This window comes from Nicotiana tabacum, chromosome 9 (assembly GCF_000715075.1).
Source record: "Nicotiana tabacum cultivar K326 chromosome 9, ASM71507v2, whole genome shotgun sequence".
NCBI lineage: Eukaryota > Viridiplantae > Streptophyta > Magnoliopsida > Solanales > Solanaceae > Nicotiana > Nicotiana tabacum.
This window is the reverse complement of record NC_134088.1, coordinates 74,416,606-74,440,814: the sequence shown is the minus strand read 5'-3', so window position 1 is coordinate 74,440,814 and position 24,209 is coordinate 74,416,606. Positions and strand designations below refer to the sequence as shown.

The 24,209-nt window shown below is 36.8% G+C and overlaps 1 protein-coding gene across 1 annotated transcript; it reads right to left on the bottom strand.

Annotated features, from left to right (window-relative positions):
* Positions 1–1,659: 1,659 nt before the first annotated feature.
* Positions 1,660–2,334, bottom strand: LOC142163964 (putative mitochondrial protein AtMg00300). The gene has a single exon (XM_075221119.1). The coding sequence runs from the start codon at positions 2,332–2,334 to the stop codon at positions 1,660–1,662; it is 675 nt and encodes a 224-aa protein (XP_075077220.1).
* Positions 2,335–24,209: the final 21,875 nt, after the last annotated feature.

The window sequence follows — 24,209 nt, the reverse complement described above, 5'->3', positions numbered from 1 at the left end:
CATCATGCTCATCTAAAATTCACTTCCCAAGATCTTTGCAAACTCCTCACAAAGGGAATCATTTATTGCACCAAAAATGATGTCATCAACGTAGACTTTCACAATTAGCAGGTTTCTCCCTCGTTTCTTCAGAAATAGAGTGTTGTCAATTTTACCTCTAGTGAAGCCATTCACAAGAAGGAACCTGGACAATCTTTCATACCATGCATGAGGGGCCTACTTCAATCCATATAAGGTTTTGTCAATCTTGAAGACATGTTCAGGATGTACCTGACATTCAAAACTAGGTGGTTATTTGATAAAAACTTCCTCCTTCAAATATCCATTCAGAAATGCACTCTTAACATCCATTTGGAATAATTTGAATTCAATATGAGATGCAAAAGTAATAAGAATTTTGATGGCTTCCATTCTAGCAACAGGAGAAAAAGTTTCATCGTAATCAATTCCTTCTTCTTGATTATAACCTTCGACCACCCGCTTAGCCTTATGTTTTGTTGTATTGCCAAACTCATTAAGTTTGTTTCTGAACACCTACCTAGTTCCAATAACTATTCTATCCGAGGGCCGAGGAACCAGGTGCCACATTTTGTTCATTTCAAATCGATGGAGCTCTTCTTGCATAGCAGCAATCCAGTCAGCATCTTTAAATGCTTTGGCTCAATTTGAGACAAGAAGGCTGAGAAGGCAAACATACTTCTTTCCTTGGACCTAGTCTGAATACCAGAGTCTAAAGGAGTTATCACATTCTGAAGAGGATGTGAACTCCTATGCTTTAAGTGAGATACCTGAGTTTCAAGGTGTGAGGAACCGGGTTCCTCCATGTATGACCCATTATTTCCATCAATGGAAGTATGAATGCCACTTCTTTATTTTGCATCAGGAGTGCCTAGTACAATATCAGCAACTCTATCTTTAGCTTCAGTTGTGGTGATGAAGGGATCAGGTTCCTCCAAATAAGCTAGAAGTTATGCTGTCTCTTCTCCATTAGTCTCAGTGATTTGACTCATTAGATCAGCCTTCCCATTTTCCATATCTATAACCTCTCCAGGGACCTTTGAGAATTCTCCAACTTGATCATCATTATCATGTGAATCCTTCCCACTTAAGTGGTGAGATTCATCAAAATACACTTTCCTCTACACATTGAGTCCTTTTGTTGTAGACTTTGTATGCTTTTCTTTGAGAAGAATAACCAAGAAAAATTCCTTCATCTCTTCTGGCATAGAAGTTTACCATTGCTTCCTTACCATTATTTAGAACAAAGCATTTGCATCTAAACGCTCTTACATAAGTCAGCTTTGGTTTTCTCCCATTAAGCAGTTCATAAGGCGTCTTGTCAAGCAGGGACCTGATCATGCACCTGTTAATCAAATTACAAGCAGTGTTTACCGCTTCTACCCAGAAGCTATTTGGCACACCACTGTCAATAAACATTGTCCTACCATATCTCCAAGAGTCCTATTTTTTCTCTCTACAACACTATATTGTTGAGGTGTTCTAGGAGCGGAAAAATTATGACTTATACCATTTTCAGCATAGAATTTGTCAAACTTGGCATTTTCAAACTTAGTGTCGTGATCAGATCTGATACTCACGACATTATAGCCAATCTTCACATGAATCTGCTTCACAAATGTAACACAAACTAGAAAGGTTTCATCCTTGGTCCTGAGAAATAAAGGTCCATGTGAATCTGGAGTAGTCATCAATAATAACGAAGATGTACTTCTTTCCCCCTCTGCTAGGCATTCTCATAGGTCCATATATATCCATATGAAGAAGATCCAGTGGACTTGAAGTGCTCACTTCCTTCTTTGGTTTGAATGAGTACTTGGCTTGCTTTCCTTTCACACAAGCATCATACACTTTGTGATCTTTGAACTTTGACTTTGGCATTCCACGAATAATGTCCTTCTTGATCAGCTTGTTCAATAGAGAAAAACTTGCATGCCCCAATCTTCTGTGCCATAGCTCAGCATCATCATCAATGGCACTCAGGCATGTAAAATCACCACCATTTAGAGAGTCAAACTCTGCAACATAAATGTTTTTTAACCTTTTTGCGATCAAAACTACTTCACCAATTAGAAGATTAGTGACAGTGCAAGATTTTGACACAAACTCCACTTTGTTTCCCTTGTCGCAGATTTCAGAGACACTCAACAGGCTATATTTCAGGCCATTTACGTAATACACATTTTTAATTGAATGGGAAAGTTTTTTGCCAATCTTTCTAACTCCCAGAATGTATCCTTTTTTTCTATTTTCAAATGACACACTCCCACCTTGCAGGGCCTCGAGTGAGAGGAAATCATCCATTCTTCCAGTCATATGTTTAGAGCAGCCACTATCCATGCACTATTTTTGACTGCTTTCCCTCACTACTACCTACACAAGAAAATCAGAGATTAGACTTAGGAATCCGAACAAGTTTGGGTCCCTTGTAATAAGGGAATGGATGAATCAGACTTCTTTTTGTCCATGCAGACATCAAATATTTCCTTTTCAGAGAATCAGGTTCCTTAGTAGTGGATACTTTTTCAACAAAAACATTATTTTTTGTTGAGACTAAAATTTGGCTTTACAAGAGTCTTTGTAATGACTGGTTTTACCATAATGAGTCCAAAGCCAGTTATCAGGCACAGTAACATACTTGCTATGCAGGTTATAGGGAGTTTTATCCTTGTGGAGCTGGATTCCTCGCATGTTCCCTCCATTAATTTTATACATAGAAGTGATTGTTTCAGAGGACCAGGTCCACTTCACTGACTTGTGTAGATCATTTTTAACCTTACACAAATCTTCCTGAATTTGTCTATTTTTTTCAAGTTCAACAACAAGGCTCAATTTGACATTTTTGAGTTTATTTTCAAGCTTAAGTTGTGCCTCACTTACCACTTCCTTTCCTTTAGAGGGGTTCAAGCATTTTTCCATTTGATTTTTTAACAGGGTATTTTTTCTCTTTATTTCTTCCACTGTTTCCTTCATATCTACAACTACAACCACCAAATCATCTCTCTCTTTATTTCTTCCAAGAAAGTTTACCTCACCATCATCATTATATTCATCCTCATCAAATCCTGCCATCAGTGCAAATATAGAGTCATACTCTGTAGATTCACTTTCAACAGCCATCATGGAGGTGTCTCCTTGGTCATCATCACCCTCAGATTCACTAAAGGAATCTCCCTAGGCAGCCAAAGCTTGCTTCAGAACATTATCAGCAACATCTCTTCTCTTGAATTTCCTATCGGGGACCGGGTTTCTCTTAACTGCCTTGTCTGTGTTGTATTTATAGTGGTCCTACTTGTGGAGAGGACACTCTTTGATGAAATGTCCTGGCTTTCCACATTTTTGACAATAATCATATCATTTGGTGTTTCTGCTAGAGCTACCTTTCTTGGGAATTACTCCATTTCTACGAACTATTTTCTGGAATCTTGGAAGAGTAAGATAGGCAATGTCTGTGCCATCACCACTTGAGTCACTATTGTCCGCCTTCTTCTCCTTTTTGGGATCTCTTCTTTCAAGATCCTTCTTCTTCTTCATCGCGTAGGTTTTCAGATTTTCAATGAGTTCATCAATGGTCAGCTTCTGCAAATCCTTTGCTTTCGTAATAGCATTAACTTTACTCTCACAAGAACATGGTAACACACTGAGTATCTTTCTGACCAGTTTGTTTCTTAGGATAACTTCTCCAATGGATTGAAGCTCATTGATGATAAAGGTAAAACAAATATGCATGTCCTAAATCAACTCATCCCCATTTATCTAGAAAAGTTCATACTCAGTAGTAAGCATATCAATTTTTGACTGCTTGACCTCCGTGGTTTCCTCATGTGCAGTTTGGAGAGCTTCCCAGATCTCTTTGGCAGACTGACAGGCTAAGATGCAGTTGTACTCGTCTGGTCCAATGCCACAAACAAGAATCTTCTTTGCCCTGAAGTTTTTCTCGATGGACTTCCGATCAACATCACTGTACTCCTTTCTGGTCTTTGGAACTGTAACTGTTCCCTCGCCAATGGTCTTCATGGGGACAAAAGGTCCATCACAGATAACGTCCCAAAACTCCGAATCTTCTGCCATGATAAAATCATGCATTCTTATTTTCCACCAACTATAGTATTGGGCGTTGAATCTTGGTGGTATGCAGGTTGATTGTCCTTCTTCAAAATTTGGTGGAGCAGCCATGTTGATCCTTTCTAGGTGTTAGCCTTTTAAAAATAACCTGCTATGATACAAATTGATATAAACTAAGGGTCCACCAAACTATATAGAGAACTTGGTTCTCTATCAGTTCCTACAGTATACAGCAATAAGTAAAAAATACAATGATATTTACGTGAAAAACTCTCAGCGCACGGGATTAAAAACAATGACCTTTCCTAGTAGGATTTCGAACTTCACTATCTAAGCAAGCTTTAGATTATAACCTATTGAAATCTAGTAATTAAACTCTTAATCCCTCACCTTCTTACAATAACTATATTGTAAGCCTCTTTGTAATAACTCTATTACAAAGCTACACACTTGACAAACTCTAGTTAAAAACAACCATAATGATTATGGTTTAAAAGATGTCATATGAATGCTTCAAAAAAGCTTAATAGGAATTATAATTTAATAATATAAGACAAAGACAAAACAATACTAAAGGACACACGACATAATCAATGCTGGGATCTGGTCCTTTATTTTGTTGTTGCTTTGTTCTTCAATGCCTCAGAGAAAATAAGGGCGGTTGCATACTTGAGAGGATTCAATGTTTAGATTTTGAAAGTTTTGAGTGAAATCCCTTGCCTCATGTTGATAATATATGTGCGAGGTTATCAAAGATGATGAAAAGGAGTGTCTGGTACACTGCACGCTTCAACAGTGATATTGTACTGTTGCGAGTACAGTGCATCAACTTTAATAGCTGTAGAGTTGGCTTGTACTGTGATCGGAGGAACTGATCCCTATATGTTCCCTTTGTTGTTTCCTTATCTAATTTCATTGAGAATTGAATCAGACATGTGACTAGTTGCTCTGAATGCTAAGGAACCAATTATATCAGGTTTCCTATCTGGTTCTCTCATGAAATTTGTCAAATCATCAAAACAAAGGCGCATACTTTAACAGGTGCAATCCTGATTCAATTGTCCACATGTTTCTACCATCGCATGAGGTCACTAGATCTATTAGCTTTTGTAAACGGAAAACGTATGAGTTTTTACAACAGGGTAAATTTACGTGCTTGATAGGTAACTTTTTATAATAGACGTATGTATAACATAGAAAACAAAGTAAATACATTAATGATGTATTCTTTTACACTCTTCATCAGTGTATATAAATGAAATCACATGTAGAAATAGTAGACATTCAAAAGGCAAGAGAACTTGGTCTCTCCTATTCATTAATATAATTGTAAGTTTGTCACCAACCTTTGTAAAATATAGGAATGCTTACTAAAGAGGAAAAAGCTATATAATGTAAAATTAAGTATTCCATTAATATTTTATTTTGGTAATCTTACGAAAATATCCCAAATAAATTCTAACTTACCAACCTCTAGCCATTAATCATAGACTTACCAAAACTAGCCAAGCACATACAAAAATTGAAAACCCAAATAAATAAGGATGTTTTCTTAACAAGAATAACACGCAAAGATATCCTTCCATATTTTTAAGCGTGATCGACAACATTAGATACAAGACGGAAAGAAAATTTCATGGATGGGGTAGCAAACAAGGTGATGAAATACAATATATATATATATATATATATATATATATATATATATATATATATATATATATATATATATATATATATATATATATATATATATATATATAAGATTCTAAAAATATAAGCAAAAAGGGATATTCTTTTAATAGGTATTGTTGAAATTCATTGAAAACATATAGATGAGTCAATATACAGAATTTGAGGAAGATTGGAGGTGATTTGGGCTGATTTGGTTTCAAAAATCATAGTTAAAATCGAGTTTAAAAAATACTTTTGTGACATATGTATCAAACATGTATCATGCATGTATCTCACACACATATATATATGGGTATACATGTGATACACATTTAATATAAATATGATACATATGTGATACACAAATAATACACAGTGTGATATACCTATCTTTTTCCATGTTCATCGTCTTCTTCGAATTTTCAATTCAAACTACCTCAAAACTCTATCAAATTGTTCCAAAACTGAGATTTAAACCCCTTAAGATGTATCCAATCTATTCCAATAATACTCACTCAAAAGAAAGCAAAACTTTGATCTTTTTTGGCTACAAATAGCTAATTGCCTAATATTGGTCATATTTTGTGAATTGGCTAATTTTTGTATTAACTTACTTATGGACTAGAATAACTAGTAATTTCCCTTCTAATTTCCACCAGATTTAAGATATCACTTGTCCGGAACTGAATGGGCTTTTTCCAGTTATAACCCTGTTACATGACTCTGCAAAGGACGAAGTGCACAAATAGTCATTTTTTGGAATCAATATTTGTTGAGTTGAGCATGTATTATGTTTTGATGATTAACAAACCAGATTAATTATGTGGAAGAACCAGGTTGCATGTTGTCACGACCCAAAATTTTACCACAGGCATCATGATGGAACCTAGTCTCTAAGACTAGGTAAGCCGATTACTTACAATAATTAAGCAGGTTTTTAACAATTATAATTTAAAACAAAGTTTAATATGAATAATGAAACAAAAGCGAAATAAACCTATGTGGCAATAATCATAACAACCTCCCAAGATTAGTTAATACAGAGTCACGAACTCTAGCTGAATACATGTAAAGATCGAAATACAATAATGTTCAAATAACAAGCTGATGGTACAATGAAAGGAAAGGACCCCAAGGGACTGCGATGACCAAGCAGCTCTACCTTGAATCCTCGTGATCAATATGCAGAAGTGTAATATAAGTACACCACGGTCGGTACCCAGTAAGTATCAAGACTAACCTCGGTAGAGTAGCGATGAGGTACAAGTCAAGAAACCCACTAGTCAAAATAACTTGTGTATTATAGAAGTATAAAGCTAATTATAAAAGTAGGAATCAGTAAATGGAAACAAGAATCAACATATGATATAGACAGTATGGTAATAAGATCACCATAAAAGAACCACTAAAAAAATAAGGAAGTCAATAACAACAAATTAATCAAGCCGTTCTGACACATGTTTCGCAACAAAATTACTCCGAGATACCTCATCCAATAATCGCAAGTCACGGGTCTTAACCCACAAATCATATACTAACGACACCTTGTGCCCACATTTCTAATCACGACAGCATGGACAACACACGTGCCGATATCTCAATCCGCCCGACATGATCATAGGCTCACAATTACAATTCGCCCGGTATGGTCACATACTCACTATCACCATCCACCTGCCATAGTCACAGGCTCAATATCAATATGAAACAGACAATACAAGAATATATGGGCATGGTCAATAGATGTCAAGTTTCATACTCCTGAACTAGTATACGTGGCATGCTACGGTGTATGCTTGTGCGAGTGTAGTATTACAGTCCAAGTCAACAAGTAATATCAATGACATCGAGCTGCTCATCGAACCAACACAACCAGTCACGTAAGGTAAATGTCATACACAAGGAAAAATACACCATCACACGAATACCACCAATAAAATGTCCCCAGGTCATCACACATTATCCCTGACATTGCCACCCTTATCTCTCCGATAGCCACCCGTATCACTCCGCCCTGACAATATCATTAGCCACCCGTATCACTCCGATAGCCACCCATATCACTCTGTATAATATCCACCCTTATCACTCCACCAGGAAGATAACACAATAGCCACATGTATCACTCCGCATAATCAACAACAGTGAGATGCCACCCTTATGCCCCCCATAACAACAACAATGAAATGCCACCCTTATACTTCGCATAACAACAAAAAATCCACATAAAAATTTACATATTCTAACATCACAACAACATGACATATCGACTTGTACTCCAAGTGCCCATAGGCCACAACCTTTCCAAAGAACCAACAATATTAATATATCTACAATAAATAGCCCACGGCTCAAACACAATGTGTATAGAATCTCAATAACAACAAAATGAACGGAAAAGTAACTCAACAAGGAACAATACCCCCCTTAAGCACAACTTCAATTAAAATATATTAATGACTTTCAATAACTTCAACTTCAATTAATTGGTTAAGGATAAACTCGATAATGAAGGTATTTCCATGATACGGCAAACTTCGGATTCTAGTGTATGAAATAGTTATGTTTTATACTTCAATACTCATAAGAGGGGGGGTGATTTGTGTGGTGTCTAATTTTTTGGATGCACAGATTATAGAAGGACATGGTTCTTTTATGTGTTCTTTATACTACTATTGTTGAATAATAAATGCAGAAAGTAAAGAACACAAGTATTTTTACGTGGAAAACACATGGCTCAAAAGATGAAAAAACTACGACCTACTACCCAGTAGAATTTTTTCCAATACTTCACTAAATCACTGAGCCAAAAACAACATTTACCTCTAACCCTTTGTGGCAACCACCCTCTAGTTGTTGCAACAACTTCAAGTTAACTCTAACTTGAATACTACACTCAGAGTACCTAGTACAAATGCTTCTAGATAAAGATGAAAGGTACAACTCAAAAGCCCTACTACAATGAAACTAGAATAAAAGACAGACACTTGGAACTGGTTCTTCTATCCGCTTCATGTAGCTTTAGGTTCGAACACTCGAATCACACAGGAATTGCTTGCAAAATGCCTTGCTATTTTGCTCTCAACTCACGTTTAACATCAGCGTTTATGCATCCCTATAAAATAAGAATATCCTGAAATATATAGAGTTAGTAGAATAGGAAATAACTAGAAGTCTAATGCTTTACTCTTCCTGGATGGAAGAGTTCTAGTTATCTTTAACTTATAACTCCTCCCTTATCTAGGATAGAGTTCTCGTCTAGTAAGGAGTCCTTTTCCTTATCATTTATGCAACATTTTCATTCAGGAGATATCAGATATAACCACTTAAACTTATCTCCTTCACGTGAATGCCATGTGCTCGTATCTGCCCGTGTTTGTGTACACTATGTATGGACCTGGTTCATGTTGGAGTTCCTTTGTCAATCATCAAAACAAACTTCACTTAGGCCAACAAATTCCCTCTTTTAATGATGACAAACTCTGTGCTTTTCATAAGCGTAAGCCCTGTTTCAACTCAGCTCAACATCAACATAATGTTAGAACACTTTCTATTTTAAAGTAACAAATCACCAAGGACCAAATTCATTAGGTTATAAACATCACAGTCCAAAGTAAAAGGCAAAAACCTCTTCCCCCTTTTGGCATCGTCGAAGAGTTGCATAATTATGTTAGATAACTATATTTTAATAGATATCACTCATGGCCACTAGGGCTACTTCAAATGCAATCATGGAGTCAAGTATCATTTATCAATCTAATGATATTAGCTATCTAAGAAGCATCAACAAAAAAATAGAGCACAAAAATAGTTGATTATCATTGATAGTAGTCATCCACAAAGCATAAAGAAAAATAAAGATACTGCATCATGAGCAAAAAGAACAAAACAAATCCCATACGGGTCACTGGTTTGTGTAACTAGGCTAGGAAGGTTTCAAGGTTGGGAAGGACTGGGTTCTTGGATTTTGGCCTGAAGTAGCTTCAACATATCATGAAGAATGCATTCATTCTTCTTCTTCTCCTTTGCAAGCTTAGCCCTGAGAGCATCCCTCTCAGTTTCTACTTCAGTCAGCCTCTTCTTCAGCCTCTCAATCTCAGCATCCTTAGCCCTGCTCTCTTGCACCAAGGCTCTCACTTTGCGGTTCACGGGCACCTTCTTGGATGAACCAAGTTCTTTAGCAACATCATGGACTTCATAGTAACAAATAGTTAAGGTATTTGCTCCAAAGTGATCCTTGTTTGTACTAGCATCCCATTTATTTAAGGGAACCTTAAAGTGATCCAGTACGGTGGTGAGAATGAAACCACAGGGTATGGCGTGAGTTTCAGTTCCATTTAGAACCATATCAAGGAGCTGGATAATAAGCCCAGTCCAATTAATCTGCCTCTCACAATCCAGGCATTCCATAAGGACCAGGTCCATGGATGTGGCAATGTGCCTTCTTTCCTGCCTGGGCAGCATGACCTTGTTAACAAATTCAAACAACACTTTGTAGGGTGAATTCATCTCACTTTTCTATACAGCCTTGGCCTCTAGCTCTAACTCATTGTAAGCAAACTTCTTGTAATGGCAAGGGAGGTGGGGAAGTTCTCTAGGCTTGGCCATTTGAGCTTTTTGTAATCATTGTACCCTTCAGTATGTACACCCAGAATATCTCCCAATTCTTTGTCGTCAAAGCTCACAGTCACTCACTTCACCACACTGGTGACTCTGCCATTTTGTATCTCTCAATTTGCCATGAAATCTACAATCTCAACTCTGGCAAGCCTTCCATCCATCTGAATGACCATGTCCATCCAACCCTGCAATTGTAGTTTTTGTAGCAGCATGACCATGCCTTCCTTCTCCAAGTCCCTGAAGAGCCTTCCCTTCAAGATGGTTGTTTTACCAAACTTCTCCTTCTTGTCCTTTTCTTCATCGGTTTCTTCTTCTTCTTCACTCTCTTCTTCCTCCACTACTTTCACTTTTCTAGAGACCTAGTTCAATTCACCAAGGTAGAAGGTTCTGCAGACTTTATCTTTGAAGGGGACTTCTTTTTGGAAGTCTTTCGTTTCTTTGTCTTTGGAGTCACAACCTCTTCCTCCTATGCATTGTCTTCATCACGAAGAACCAGGTCCATCTCCTCAATTTCAACTGCCTCAACAAGAGGCTCAACCACTTTCTTATTTCTCTTTGCAACAACTTTTCATTTACTCTCTTCTAGGGCATTTTCCTGTTCAGCCTCACTCTCCTTCTTCTGATTCCTTGTAGCTCTTCCTCTTGTAGGAGGAGTCTCTATAGGGATAGAAGAGGCGACATTTCTCTTCTTGTTTGCCCTAGCAGTTCCAGGGATTTTAACTCCTGAACTATTCTTCCATTTAGGATTGTAACTGTCAGACACTCATTTCAATAGGTCTTCGAGGGGTTCCTTCACAGATGGAAAAGGTTCTTGGAATCTCTTCCTCAACCTTACTAACCCCTCAGCAACACTTGCATCTCCAGACCCACTACCTCCTTTTTTTCTCAAACTTTCTTCCTCTCCAGTAGATACCTCACTCCACAATACCATAGCTCATATTTCTTCAGTCAAACCAACATGAGTGGGTGAAGATTTAACCACTCCTTCTTTTCCCATTCCCCTCACATCACCTTGAGCACCCTCACTCTTTTTTTCTTTTTTCTTTTTATCTTTACCACCAATTTTCTCAGATTCAGTGATTTCAACCCCAGCCATAGTTCCTACCAAAACAAACCTATTTTCCAGATTTTCAGCAACCTCAAAAATTATCTCAGATGTAATTTTAGGACCATATGTTACCTTCTCTATTTCAGATGAAACAGTTTCTTCCCCCTTAGTTGCAGACTTAAATGATTCTTCAGATTTCTGGGGTTTTTCTGCCCGACTTGCTTTTAACTGCTCAATGATTTTCTTGTTTTGTTCTCCTCCAGCGACTACCTTGTGAGCAATCATCTTGAACCTTCCTTTATTAGAGGTGGGTGTGATTGAAGGTGTGATAGATGGTGTGGGTGTAGTTTTCTTGAGTGATGATGAGGGATTCTCATAAGGGTTTGCCGTTGCTGTGTTTGGATGAGTGTTTAGAAGAGATGAGAGGAGAAAGAGAGAGTTGTTTGACAGCAGGGTAGTTTAGAAGTGGAGAAATAGGTAAGTCCAAATCAAATTTAAATAGGGAGAGTTCAATTGGGTAACAATAACTTTTCCAAAAACTCAGAAGTCTAATCAAACTGGGAGTCAGTTTGAAAAGACGTTGAGGACTCTCCCTAGAATCTAGGCACTTATAGTGTTTCGGACTCTCCTTGGGTGAAACTGGTTCTTTTGTAATGGATAAGCTCGATGAAGGTTGGGATTAAATGGTACTCTATTTTTTATCATAATCCAAATATAAGTATTTCAAAATATGCAGAGTGGAGAGTACGTACCATGAAATCTTGATGAACTAGAATCTTCATTGAGAAATCTCTTGTGTAAGTCTGAATTTTTCAAGAAAATAAAGATAATATCATTAATGATTAAAGAGACATTTTAGCACATAGCACAAGAGTATACTAGTGAAAGTATGAGACTGAACAAAATCTAATCTAATTATGTACAAAATTCACAAATTGTCTAACTAATTTTTGAGTTAGAACTGGTTCCTTTTAGGTGATCTTAATCATCCCTAGTTCTAACATGTTCCTTTAAAAGTGATCTCTACTTAGAGATTTTGTGAAGATGTCAACTATTTTCTTGTCAGTAGCATAAAATTCCACAATGATCAAACCCTTTTCATAGTTGTCCCTAAAACAAATGGTGCCTAACATTTATGTGCTTAGTTCTTTTGTAATGAACCGAGTTCTTGGTCATACTAATTGCCCTGGTGTTATCACAAAAGATGGGGATACAACCTACATCAATTACAAAGTCCATTAATTGCTGTTTGATCCATAATAATTGAGCACAACAAGAGGAAGCAGCAACATACTCAGCTTGAGCAGTAGTCAAGGCCACCGACTTTTGCTTTTTGGTGGCCCAAGATACAAGACATGAGCCAAGAAAGTGTTCCATACCTGAGGCGCACTTTCTACGCACAAGAAATACTACATAATCAGCATTAGCATATCCCACTAAGTTGAAATTACTACTTTTGGATACCATAGACAGAGGTCAATGGTGCCTTTTAGGTATTTCAAGATCCTCTTGATAGAAGTCAAGTGAGACTCCTTTGGATTCGCTTGAAATCTAGCACAAAGTCCTACACTGAAAACAATGTCAGGTCTAATAGCAGTGAGATATAATAAAGAGTCAATCATTCCCCTATACAACTTCTGATCAACAGATGAACCAGCTTCATCTATATCCAATTTTGTGGTTGTTGCTATAGGTGTATCAATTTCTTTGGAGTCTTCTATTTTAAACCTTTTAAGCAACTCTTTCACATACTTCTGCTGATGGATCATAATTCCATTTGAATTTTGTTTAATTTTTAAGCCTATAAAGAAAGTAAGCTCGCCCATCATACTCATTTCAAATTCACTCCCCATTAGTTTAGCAAATTCTTTACTTAACTTATTATTAGTTGCTCCAAAGATTATATCATCAATATATATTTGAACTACCAAGAGATCTTTACCTTTTTCTTTCAAGAATAAAGTATTATCAATTTTACCTCCGGTTGATCTGGTAGCGTGTATCCTCACCATCTATGAGAGAATAGAGATACAAAGGCTCAAACTTCAAAATCAACAAATCTGCATGACAGGAATGAAAGATAAGTACAGACGTCTCTGTACAAATCCCGAAACTCTACTAAACTTGCTCGTGACTTGTAGAAACTATGAACCTAGAGCTCTGATACCAATTTGTCACAACCTAAAATCCCACCACAAGTATCGTGATGGCACCTAGTCTCTAAAACTAGGTAAGCCGATTATTTACAATAATTAAGCTAGTTTTTAACAATGATAATTTAAAACAAATTTTAATATGAATACCGAAATAAAAGCGAAATAAGCCTACGCCACAATAATCATAACAACCTCCCAAGATTAGGTAATACAGAGTCACGAACTCTAGCTGAATACATAGGAAGATCTCAAAGATCAAAATACAGTATTGTTCAAATAAGAAGCTGACAGTACAACAAAAGGAAAGGATTCCAAGGGACTGCGATGACCAAGCATCTCTACCTTGAATCCTCGCAATCAATAAGCTAACTCCGCCCGAGTCTGATTTCTCCAATACCTGGCTCTACACAAAAATGTGAAGAAGTGTAGTATGAGTATACCGTGGTAGGTACCTAGTAAGTATCGAGGCTAACCTCAGAAGAGTAGTGACGAGGTATAAGTCAAGACACACACTAGTCAAAATAACATGTGTAGTATAGAAGTACAAAGCTAATAATGAAAACAGGAATGAGTAAATGGCAACAAGAATCAACATGTTATATAAAGAGTAAAGTAATAAGATCACCGTGAAAGTACCACTAAAACCAAATAAGGAAGACAATAACAGCCAATTAATCAAGCCGTTCTGACACACGTTTCGCAACAACATTACTCTGAGATACTTCACAAATCATATACTCATGGCACCTTGTGCCACAATTCTAATCACAAACGCACGGACAACGCATGTTCCAATATATCAATCTGCCCGGCATTATCATAGGCTCACAATCAAAATCTGCCTGGTATGGTCACAAGCTCACTATCACCATCTGCCAGGCATGGTCATAGGCTCAATATCAACATGAAGAAGATAACATAAGAATACATGGTCATAGTCAATAGATGTCAAGTTTCATACTCATGAACTAGTATAAGTGGCATGCTACGGTGTATGCTTGTGAGAGTGTACTATTACAGCTCAAGTCAACAAGTAATATCAAAAACATCGAGTAGCTCATCGAAGCAACACAACCAATCACGTAAGGTAAATGACACACACAAGGAGAAACACACCATCACACGAATACAACCAAAAAAATGTCTGCATGCCATCATACATCATCCCTGATATTTCCACCCTTGTCTCACTCGTATCCACCCGTATTACTCTGTCCTGACAATATCATTAGCCACTCGTATCACTCTGATAGCCACCCGTATCACTCCGTATAATATCCACCCTTATCGTTCAACCCGGAAGATAACATAATAGCAACATGTATCACTCCGCACAATTAACAACAGTGCGATGCCACCCTTATGCCCCGCATAACAACAACTACAATAAAATGCCACCCTTATACTCCGCATAATAACAACCAATCCACATAATAATTCACGTGCGCTAACATCACAACAACATGACATATCGACTCGTACCACAAGTGCCCATTGGCCACAACCTTTCCAAAGAACCAACAACATCAATATTTCCATAACAAATAGCTCACGACTCAAACACAATGTGTATAAAATCTCAATGACAATAAAATGAACGGAAAAGTAACTCAACTAGGAACAATACCCCATTTAAACACAACTTCAATTAAAATAGATTAATGACTTTCAATAACTTCAAATTCATTTAGTTGTTTAAGGATAAACTCGATTATGAAGGTATTTCCATGAAAGGGAAAACTTCGGATTCTAGTGTATGAAATAGGCTAACAATGAAAGAGATGGCACGAACTAGCAACTACGTCTAAATGCATGAGTATAATCCGGCAATGAAAGGATATCATGTTACAACAATTTCAATTAAGAGTAACTCAACAATAAAAGAAGTCACATAATGATAAAAGAGGTAACAACTTCAATAAAAGTATATAACAGTAAACTTGACAAGTAAATGATATGACATGTAATGACAACTTCAAATAAGCATGTGATAGTAAGCATGACGAATAAGAGATATAACATGTGCTAAAAAAATCCAAATAAATACATGAAAGAAGCCTAAGAGTCTAAAGCGGTCAAGTTTCATATATAATCAGGACTACGCACTTGTCACCTCGCGTACACAGCTTTCACATAACACAAATAGCACAACGACTCACATCCTAAGGGTAATTCCCCCATAGAATGTTAGGCAAGATACTTACCCCAAAGAAGCCAAATCAATACTCTAAAATGACTTTCTCCTGTAAAAACAAATCTTCAAATGGCTCAAATCTAGCCAAAATAACTTAATATCAAAAATAAAAATCATAGGAAATAATTCCGAAAAATAAATCTTCGATCTTTAATGAAAACTAAAAAGGTAACCCAGGTTCCGCACCTCGTATCCCGACAAAATTCACAAAAGCCTAACACCCATTCCGATACGAGTCCAACCATACCAAACTTATCCAATTCCGACTTCAAATCGGCCGTCAAATCCTCATTTTATATTTTTGAAAGTTTTTACAAAAATCCTCAATTTCTACTACTTAAATCACCAATTTAAATGATAAAAATAAAGATGGAATCATGAAATATAATCAAATCCGGGTAAAGAACACTTACTCCAATCCAAATCGTGAAGAACCCCTCCAAAATCGTCTAAAACTGAGGTCTACAACTCAAGATATGATAAAAATGGGCAAACCCTCGAATTATAAACATTCTACTAGAGATTCCGCTTTTGCAGTCACAAGGTCGCTTCTGTGGCAAATATCTCACACCCGTGAGAAACCCAGCAACAGTCACTGACCGCATCTGCGGTCACAAAGGCGCTCCTGCACTCATGCTTATGCAACACCTCTACCGCAGGTGCGGTAGGAATACTGCATTTGCGGTCCCTGCCTTCTCGCACAAAGTACACATCTGCACCTTGTTGGGCGCATATGCGGTGCCGCATCTGCGATCCTTTATCCGCAAGTGTGATGGCATTAGTAACCACGCCCTTCAGCAATGCAACAAGGTTCCAAAAAATCCGAAACTCGTCTGAAACACATGGGGCCCCCGGGACCCCGTCCAATCATACCAGCCAATCCGAAAACATAACACGGACCTACTTGAGGCCTCAAATCACATCAAACAACGTCAAAACTATGAATCACCTCAAATCGAACTTAATGAGCTTATGAACTTTCAACTTCTACAAATCGCGCCGAATCATAACAAATCAATTCGGAATGACGTCAAATTTTGCATGCAAGTCCCAAATGACACAATGGAGCTATTCCAACTCCTGAAATCGCAATCTGAATCCGATATCAGTAAATTCAACTCCCGGTCAAATCTCTCACCCTTTCAAATCTTCAACTTTCTAACTTTCGCCAAAGTGCATCAAATCAACCTACGGACCTCCAAATCCAAATCCAGACATGCACCTAAGTCCAAAGTCACCATACGAAGCTATTGGAATCATCAAAATACCATTCCGTAGTCATCTTCACAAAAGTCAAACTCCGGTCAACTCTTTTCACTTAAGCTTCTAAAATAAGAATTGTTCTTCCACATCAATCCCGAATTATCCAAAAACCAAACACGACCATATATGCAAGTCATAATACATAATATAAAGTTACTCAAGACCTTAAGTCACCGAACGGGACACTAATTCTCAAGATAATCGGTCGAGTTGTTACACCTGTACATATTACTATGCTACTAGATTGGTGTATTGATATATTACGTTGTCGATGAAAGAACCAGGTCCCTTGAAGCAGATGTTTAAAGAGTCTATGCTCAAAAGTGGTTTTGATTATTAACCAACAACTGACAACGAATCAGATCTCATGAAGAAATTTGTTGTGCTCATATACAGAGTTGTAGATGTGTCATGCAAATATCAACAGAACCAGGTTCCTTGAAAATACTAATCAGAAGCTGGAAGCTTATTCCTAGTGCAAGTAGGTTGAGCTAGAATTCTGTTGCAATTTGGATTCCTTGAAGGAATTATTTTGTGGGCTGAAAGTATGGTAATAATTGGAGGAATTCATAGTCAACAAGTATTCATTAATTATGGAAATACTTGTATGGAAAGAAAAAGCATGTGAAGGAATCTTTAAGGAAAGTCAAATCCTAATATAAGTCGGATTTCTTAAAGAATTAAATTCGTGGGCTACTAGAAAAATAATAGCTGAAGGAATTCTTGTTGAAAAAGGATTCAATAATTAAGGAAGTACTTGCATTTAAGGAAAAGGTTTGAGGAATTGGAAATAAATAAGAAAACCAAATCCTAAAAGATTTATTTTCCTTAACGGATTTCTATTAAGGTTTGGAGCATAAATTGGAGAAGGATTTCGTCCAACCTCATGCTTATATAAATCATCACGTTGCTGCTATTGAAGAAAATGCTATTTCACGAAAATACAAAGAATCATTCAAAAAAAATAGCATTCATAGAAAGAAGGTACTTTCAAGGATTGAAGCTGCTCAACTGAAGAACCAGGTCTAGAAGACGAAACTGCTGAAATTTTTTAGTTGTTTAGGTTGAGTCAATTGTTCTTAAATTGTAACCGATTTTGCTTTTGAGAAGTGTAAACATGGTGATCAAATTTTAAAGTATTTTGTTTCGCTTTCTAAGCTAGAGTTATTTTAAAAAGGGGTAGCTATAATCGAGTTGATTGTAGAGGAAGGGTACTAGAGTTAATCTCCTTGGTTATAGAATTATAACCTAAAGCTTAACTACAATTGGGTTGGTTGTAGGGGTAGGGTACTAGATTTAGTCCCCTTTGTTATTGAGTTGTAACCTAAAATTGCTATTTGAAGTTAGTAAAGTTTTGAGGAAAATCCAACTAGGGTAGGTTGTGATTTCTTACTCCCTTGCGCAAGGAGTTTTCCACGTAAAAGTTGTCTTGTCGATTATATTTCTGCACTTCACTTTCAATTTTCTGTCAAAATAGTTTAGTCAAAGAACCAGGTTCATTGGCACGCAAAAATTGGGTACGACACAATTCATCCTCCCTTGTGTCTAGGTACATCCTAAAATAATAATTGGTATAAGAGCAAATTCTTTCAACTGAAGGCTGACACCTTGAAAGGATCTGAGATGGCTGCAAGTTCAGGTGTTCAAGAAGGACAATTAACCATAAGGCCACCATTGTTCAATGGAAAATACTATGGATGATGGAAAGAAAGAATGCGAGACTTTCTAGAAAACGAAGATTTAGAACTCTGGGATATCGTTGAAAGAGGTCCAAAGGATCTCATGGCAAAAGACAATAAGGATAAATTTATTGGCCTAAAATCCAGGGAGAAGTATAATAATGAAGATATCAAATTTGTGTAGAAGAATTCCAAGGCATAAAAGATCTTTATTTGTGGCATTGGACCTGACGAGTACAATCGAATTTCTACGTGCGCTAATTCTAAGCAAATCTAGAATGCTTTGCAGACTGCTCATGAAGGTACGAACCAGGTCAAACAATCTAAGATTGATATGCTCACAAGCCAATATAAATTTTTCAAGATGGAAGAAGGGGACATTATGCAGGAGATGAATACACGACTTACTTCGATCATAAATGAATTGATCTCTTTTGGAGAAGTTATTCCCAGACACAAAATCATTAGAAAACTCTTGAGTATTCTGCCACCTTCCTGGGATAGCAAGGTCAATGCAATCATTAAATCAAGAAATATGAATACAATGACCATGGATGATCTTATTGGAAACTTGCTGACCTATGAGCTAAAGTTGTCTCAAGATCGTGATATGGCTGAACCTTGCAAGGATAAGAACCTGATTCTCAAGGCCACTGAAATGCTGGGAACTGATGATGATGATGATGATGATGATGATGATGATGATGATGATGATGATGATGATGATGATGATGATGATGATGATGATGATGATGTTAATGATAATGATATGTTACTACTGACATGTAGATTTCAAAAGATGATGAGAAAGATTGGTTTCCATAAAAAGGGAAGAACCTCCAAAACAAAGGATCTAGAAAGGAGTAATTCAGATAGGTGTTACAAGTGTGGCAGCCTTGATCACTTTATTAAGGATTGTCCAATGTTGGAGTTCTAGTGGAATATAAATAATCCTGACAAAGTGAAAGAACAGAAAAAGCATCAGGTCCTTGATTGAAAGATGCAAAAGAGGACAGCGGATGAGATTGTGAGAAAGACACTAGCTTCCATGGGAAATACCTCAAGCGATGAATCTGATAATGAAAGCAAGATGGAAGATCAATATATGATGGTTGTAGATGATTCCAACTCAGATAATAAAAATATCCTTGCATTGATGGAAAACTCAGATTCAGAAGTCGAAGATGGTCAAGGTGAGTTAAGTTTTCTCGATGTCATGGAAAGGTTCATACTTACTCCAAAAAGAAATTGGTTTCTCTATCTAAGATCTTGATTGATGCATATCATAGTCTCTATGCTAAAAAGGGACAACTCATAAATGAATATGCTTCTCTTAAGGTTGATAACAAAGACCTAGAGGTAAATGACAAAATCCTGGAAAGAGCTGTTAAAGATCTAAGAGATCAGGTTCTTACTTTAGGTAATGAAAAGTCAGTTTTAGAGATTGAAAATTAAATTGTTCTTGATGCACCTGCGAAAGGAAAGAGTCATGCTAGTGAGATTCAGGAAAACCTAGAGAACAAATTGAAAAAGATAAAAAATGATCTTTGTGCTGAACATGAAAAACGTAGGTTGCTTTAGGAGAACCTAGACAAGATTAACTATGAACTAGAAAGAACTTTGAAGTGGAACAACTCCTCGAAGATGTTAACCACTTTGCATGAAAATCACAGTGTCAATAGAAAAGGACTAGGACATAAAAGGTCAAGGCTTTATATAATCCCAAATGTAAGTATGTTCCTATCCTTGATAATTATCTCTGCACACACTGTAGTAACAATGGTCACTTTAAAGTTTCATGTAAGGCCAAGTTTCAAGCAACCCCAAAGAATACTGAATATGTTGAGAAAAGGAAAATAAATAAACCTCGTTCTTTATTGAAAAATGCTATATTGCTAGGTTGGGCAAAAAAGAATCTAATTCATCCTTTTACTCAAATAAAGGGACCCAAGCTTGTCTGGGTTCCTAAATCTAACACCTAATCTAATTTTGCAGGCTAAGGAGAGAGAGAGCAACCAGTTGTGGTACTTGGAGTTGTATATTGGTTGCTCTCACTGACAGCCTTCAAAGAATGGAGTGTGGCATTTGGTAAGAAAGATCAATTCATTAGTACAGATAGGTTGGTAAGTCCCACTCCCATGCGATTGAAACTGTATTTGTTTGTTAAGGGATTAAAACATAATATTCTAAAGTGTGTGATAAAGGAACCAGGTTCTGTTCACTTCTGGTATGTGTATTATGACTAATTAAAATTTTGAAAACCTGGTTCTCAAAGAAAAAGGCACAAAAATGCTTACAAAGTTTATATTAAGTCTCTTCCAAGGAATAAACTAACCCGTCTAACTGCTTTGGATGATGATTCTTTTCTGTGACATAAGCGTCTAAGACATGCAAGCTTGTTACTCTGAATAAACTGGTGACAAAGGACCTGGTTCTTGGTCTGCTAAAATTCAGGTTCAAGGAAGATAAAATATGTGATGCTTGTTCTAATGGTAAACATGTAAAGTCCTCCTTCTTTACATGTTGGTTCTTGGTATATTCCAATGAGGGTTCAAAATAGAGGAGGAAAGCGATATGTGTTTGTGAGTGTTGATGATTATTTTATGTGCGCATCTGGATTGAAGCCATAAAAACTTCATGTTACATAGTTAATAGGTGCATGATTTGACTTTTGTTAGAGAAAACCCCCCCTATGAATCACTAAAAGTAGAAAACCCAATCTAACTCATCCAAGAGCTTCTGGTCGTGAGTGTGTTATGTATAATAATGGAAAATAGGCCTCAGGTAACCTTGATGTTAAAAGTGAGGAGAGTGTCTTCCTTGGGTATTCATCACATAGTAAGACATATAAAGTGTATAATAAAAAAATTATATATTGAAAAACGTGTTCATAAGATTTATGATAAAACTGATCACTTGGTTGAGAAAGTTTTGCAGGATAATGAAGATGATGGTGAAATCGGACTCATACAAAAATATGTTGATGGACCAATTCCAAATATCTTGGAAAACATTATCTAAAAGGCAGAACCAGTGAACGAATGAGGTTCTCTAGAAGCTGAGCGTGATGTACAACTGACAAGAGAAATTGAACAGGCTAATATTGAACTAACTGGTAAAACATTGAACCTGGTTCTTCAGCTGATTTAGATGAAAATAGAGCTCAGAAATCACATGTGAGTAATTGGTAACACAAACGTTCTCATTCAGTCCAAAATGATCTCACCCACTATGAATTCTAAAATCATAACAAGATCCAAATAAGAGCTTTATTAATTTGAAAGAAATAAAGTATAGCATCTGTAACCCCTACCAAAAAGACAGATTAATCATAGGAACTAGGTGGCTTTTAGAAAAAGCTGAATGATCAAAGTACTACCACAAGGAAGAATACATAAGCTCTACAAGGATTGAATCCAGCACCAAAGGCATGGTATAAAAGATTGTCAAAATTCCTTTTTGGGAATGGTTCACAAGAAGTAAAATTGATAATGCATTATTTCTAAAGAAGAAAGTGCGTTTGCAAATCTAATGTGAAGTGAATCTGAGATGCGCATGATGGAAGTACATAAAGGTGCTAAATTAGTTTGAGACGGATAATGTGAAGGCAATCAATACTCCTATTTGCACTTCTACTCACTGGATACGAACAAAAGAACCTTGTTCATGTGTTAAAGAAGAAAATTTTTGTAGTTTGTCAACTGCAGAGGTTGAATATATTCTTGCGGCATCGCGTTATGCTCAATTGATGTGGATCAATCAGCAGTTGGAAGAATACAATATGGTGATTGAACGGGTTCCAATACCTTGAGATGATACAAGTATTGTGGAAATGGCAAAGAACCCGGTTCATCACAAGAGGGCAAAACATATTGATGTGAGACATCACTTTTTGAGAGATAATGTAGAAAAGAGCCACATCTCTATGGAGTATTGCAAGACACAGGAGCAGATTTTGGATATCTTTACCAAAGATTTTGGACACTCAGCCACATTGAGGAAATTAATCAAAGAAAATGGTTCTTTCGACGTTTAGGTATGTACCTCCTTTCCAATATTGGTTGCATTAACTTGTTAAATTTCCACGTCATTGAATCAGGTTCCTACACCCAATCTTGATCTTCTCTGAGTCTTAAAGGTAATCATGACTTCCAACAGTCCGCATGAAAGGGGGAATGAGTCTCAAGTTAGTGGGTCTTTCTATGTCAGCCTCCTTAACTCTAGACAAATTAGAAGGGTTGCTTGTAAACTTCAAAATTGAGTTATTTTCTCTTTGTCTAAGATCTCGGTCCTCAACAAGAAAATCTTTCCCAATCTGTATTTGTTGAATCCAAACACACCAAATTTGTTGGTGATGCTTTATCCACTGAGCCCCAAAATGATTCTTCAAAATTTCTAGTCTTGTGCAAAAAAAACCTAAATCCCAGAAACCTTTGTCCCTAAAACCAAAATCAATACTTGTTGATAATGCTAATGAAGATGAAAATGAGAAATCAAAAGCTAAACTTTCTGAAAAAAGGGCAGTTGGACCTTAGGGGGAAGATTCAGAAGTTAGGGTTGATTATACACGAGTTCAAGAAGAACATGCAAATACTCATGTTGTTATGCCTAGTGGATTTGTTTTTGAAAAAACCTTTGATTGTATTATATGATGTGCAAAACAGTAGAGGTGGGTAAGAGAAAGAAGTGAGAAAAGATTAAAATAATGGAGTTAGTAGTAAGGGAGAAGGTGCCCCTGGTAATGAACCAGGTTCTTCAGCTGCCGGTAAGGGTGGAAAATGTGTTTGAGAGAATGACCGAAGAAGTCAGAGATGCCGTACCTCGTACTCTAGTATTTTAGAGGGTGTTGGAAATGAAAGTGCTGGTGAAATTAAAGCTGACAAAGAGAAGCAGTCCAACCAAGAACCTGGTTCCTTGGTCCAGCTGGACTGAAATTATGAACAAAGAAGGAAGATAACGGATAGAAAGAAAGTGAATAAAGAAGATGACATTGATGATCTGCCTTAGTCTAATAGGGAAGTACAATTGCTAAAGATCTATTGGTTGCTAATGAACTTGAGAAAAAAAGGGCATGCTCCGATTAACGGATGAACAAAATAATATTATGCCTATAGAGCTTAAAATAGATAAAGAAGCTAAAAAAGAACAGGTTCATCTGCTTTGAAAGAAAAAAAAATGAGGGACAATCTTGATAAGGTAGTGACTATCTTAAAGGAAGAAGAAAGCTAAAGAGAAATCATGAGGTGAAGTTAGGCATCATGTTTGTGAAGAGGAAAGCTAAACCACTAGGTAAGGAAGCATTGCATTGATTGATAGAAGTTATAAGGAAAGAATATAATGGGAATATCTATGTTGTGCAGAAATTACCCTCTTCCAGTCAGTGAACGTGGTCCTTAGTCTTTTCTAGACAAGTCCAAGCCCAGTCCATTCCCGGTCAAGTCCTGTTTTGAATTGCTATCTTTTGTACTCTACTTGTTTAATATATTTTTTTG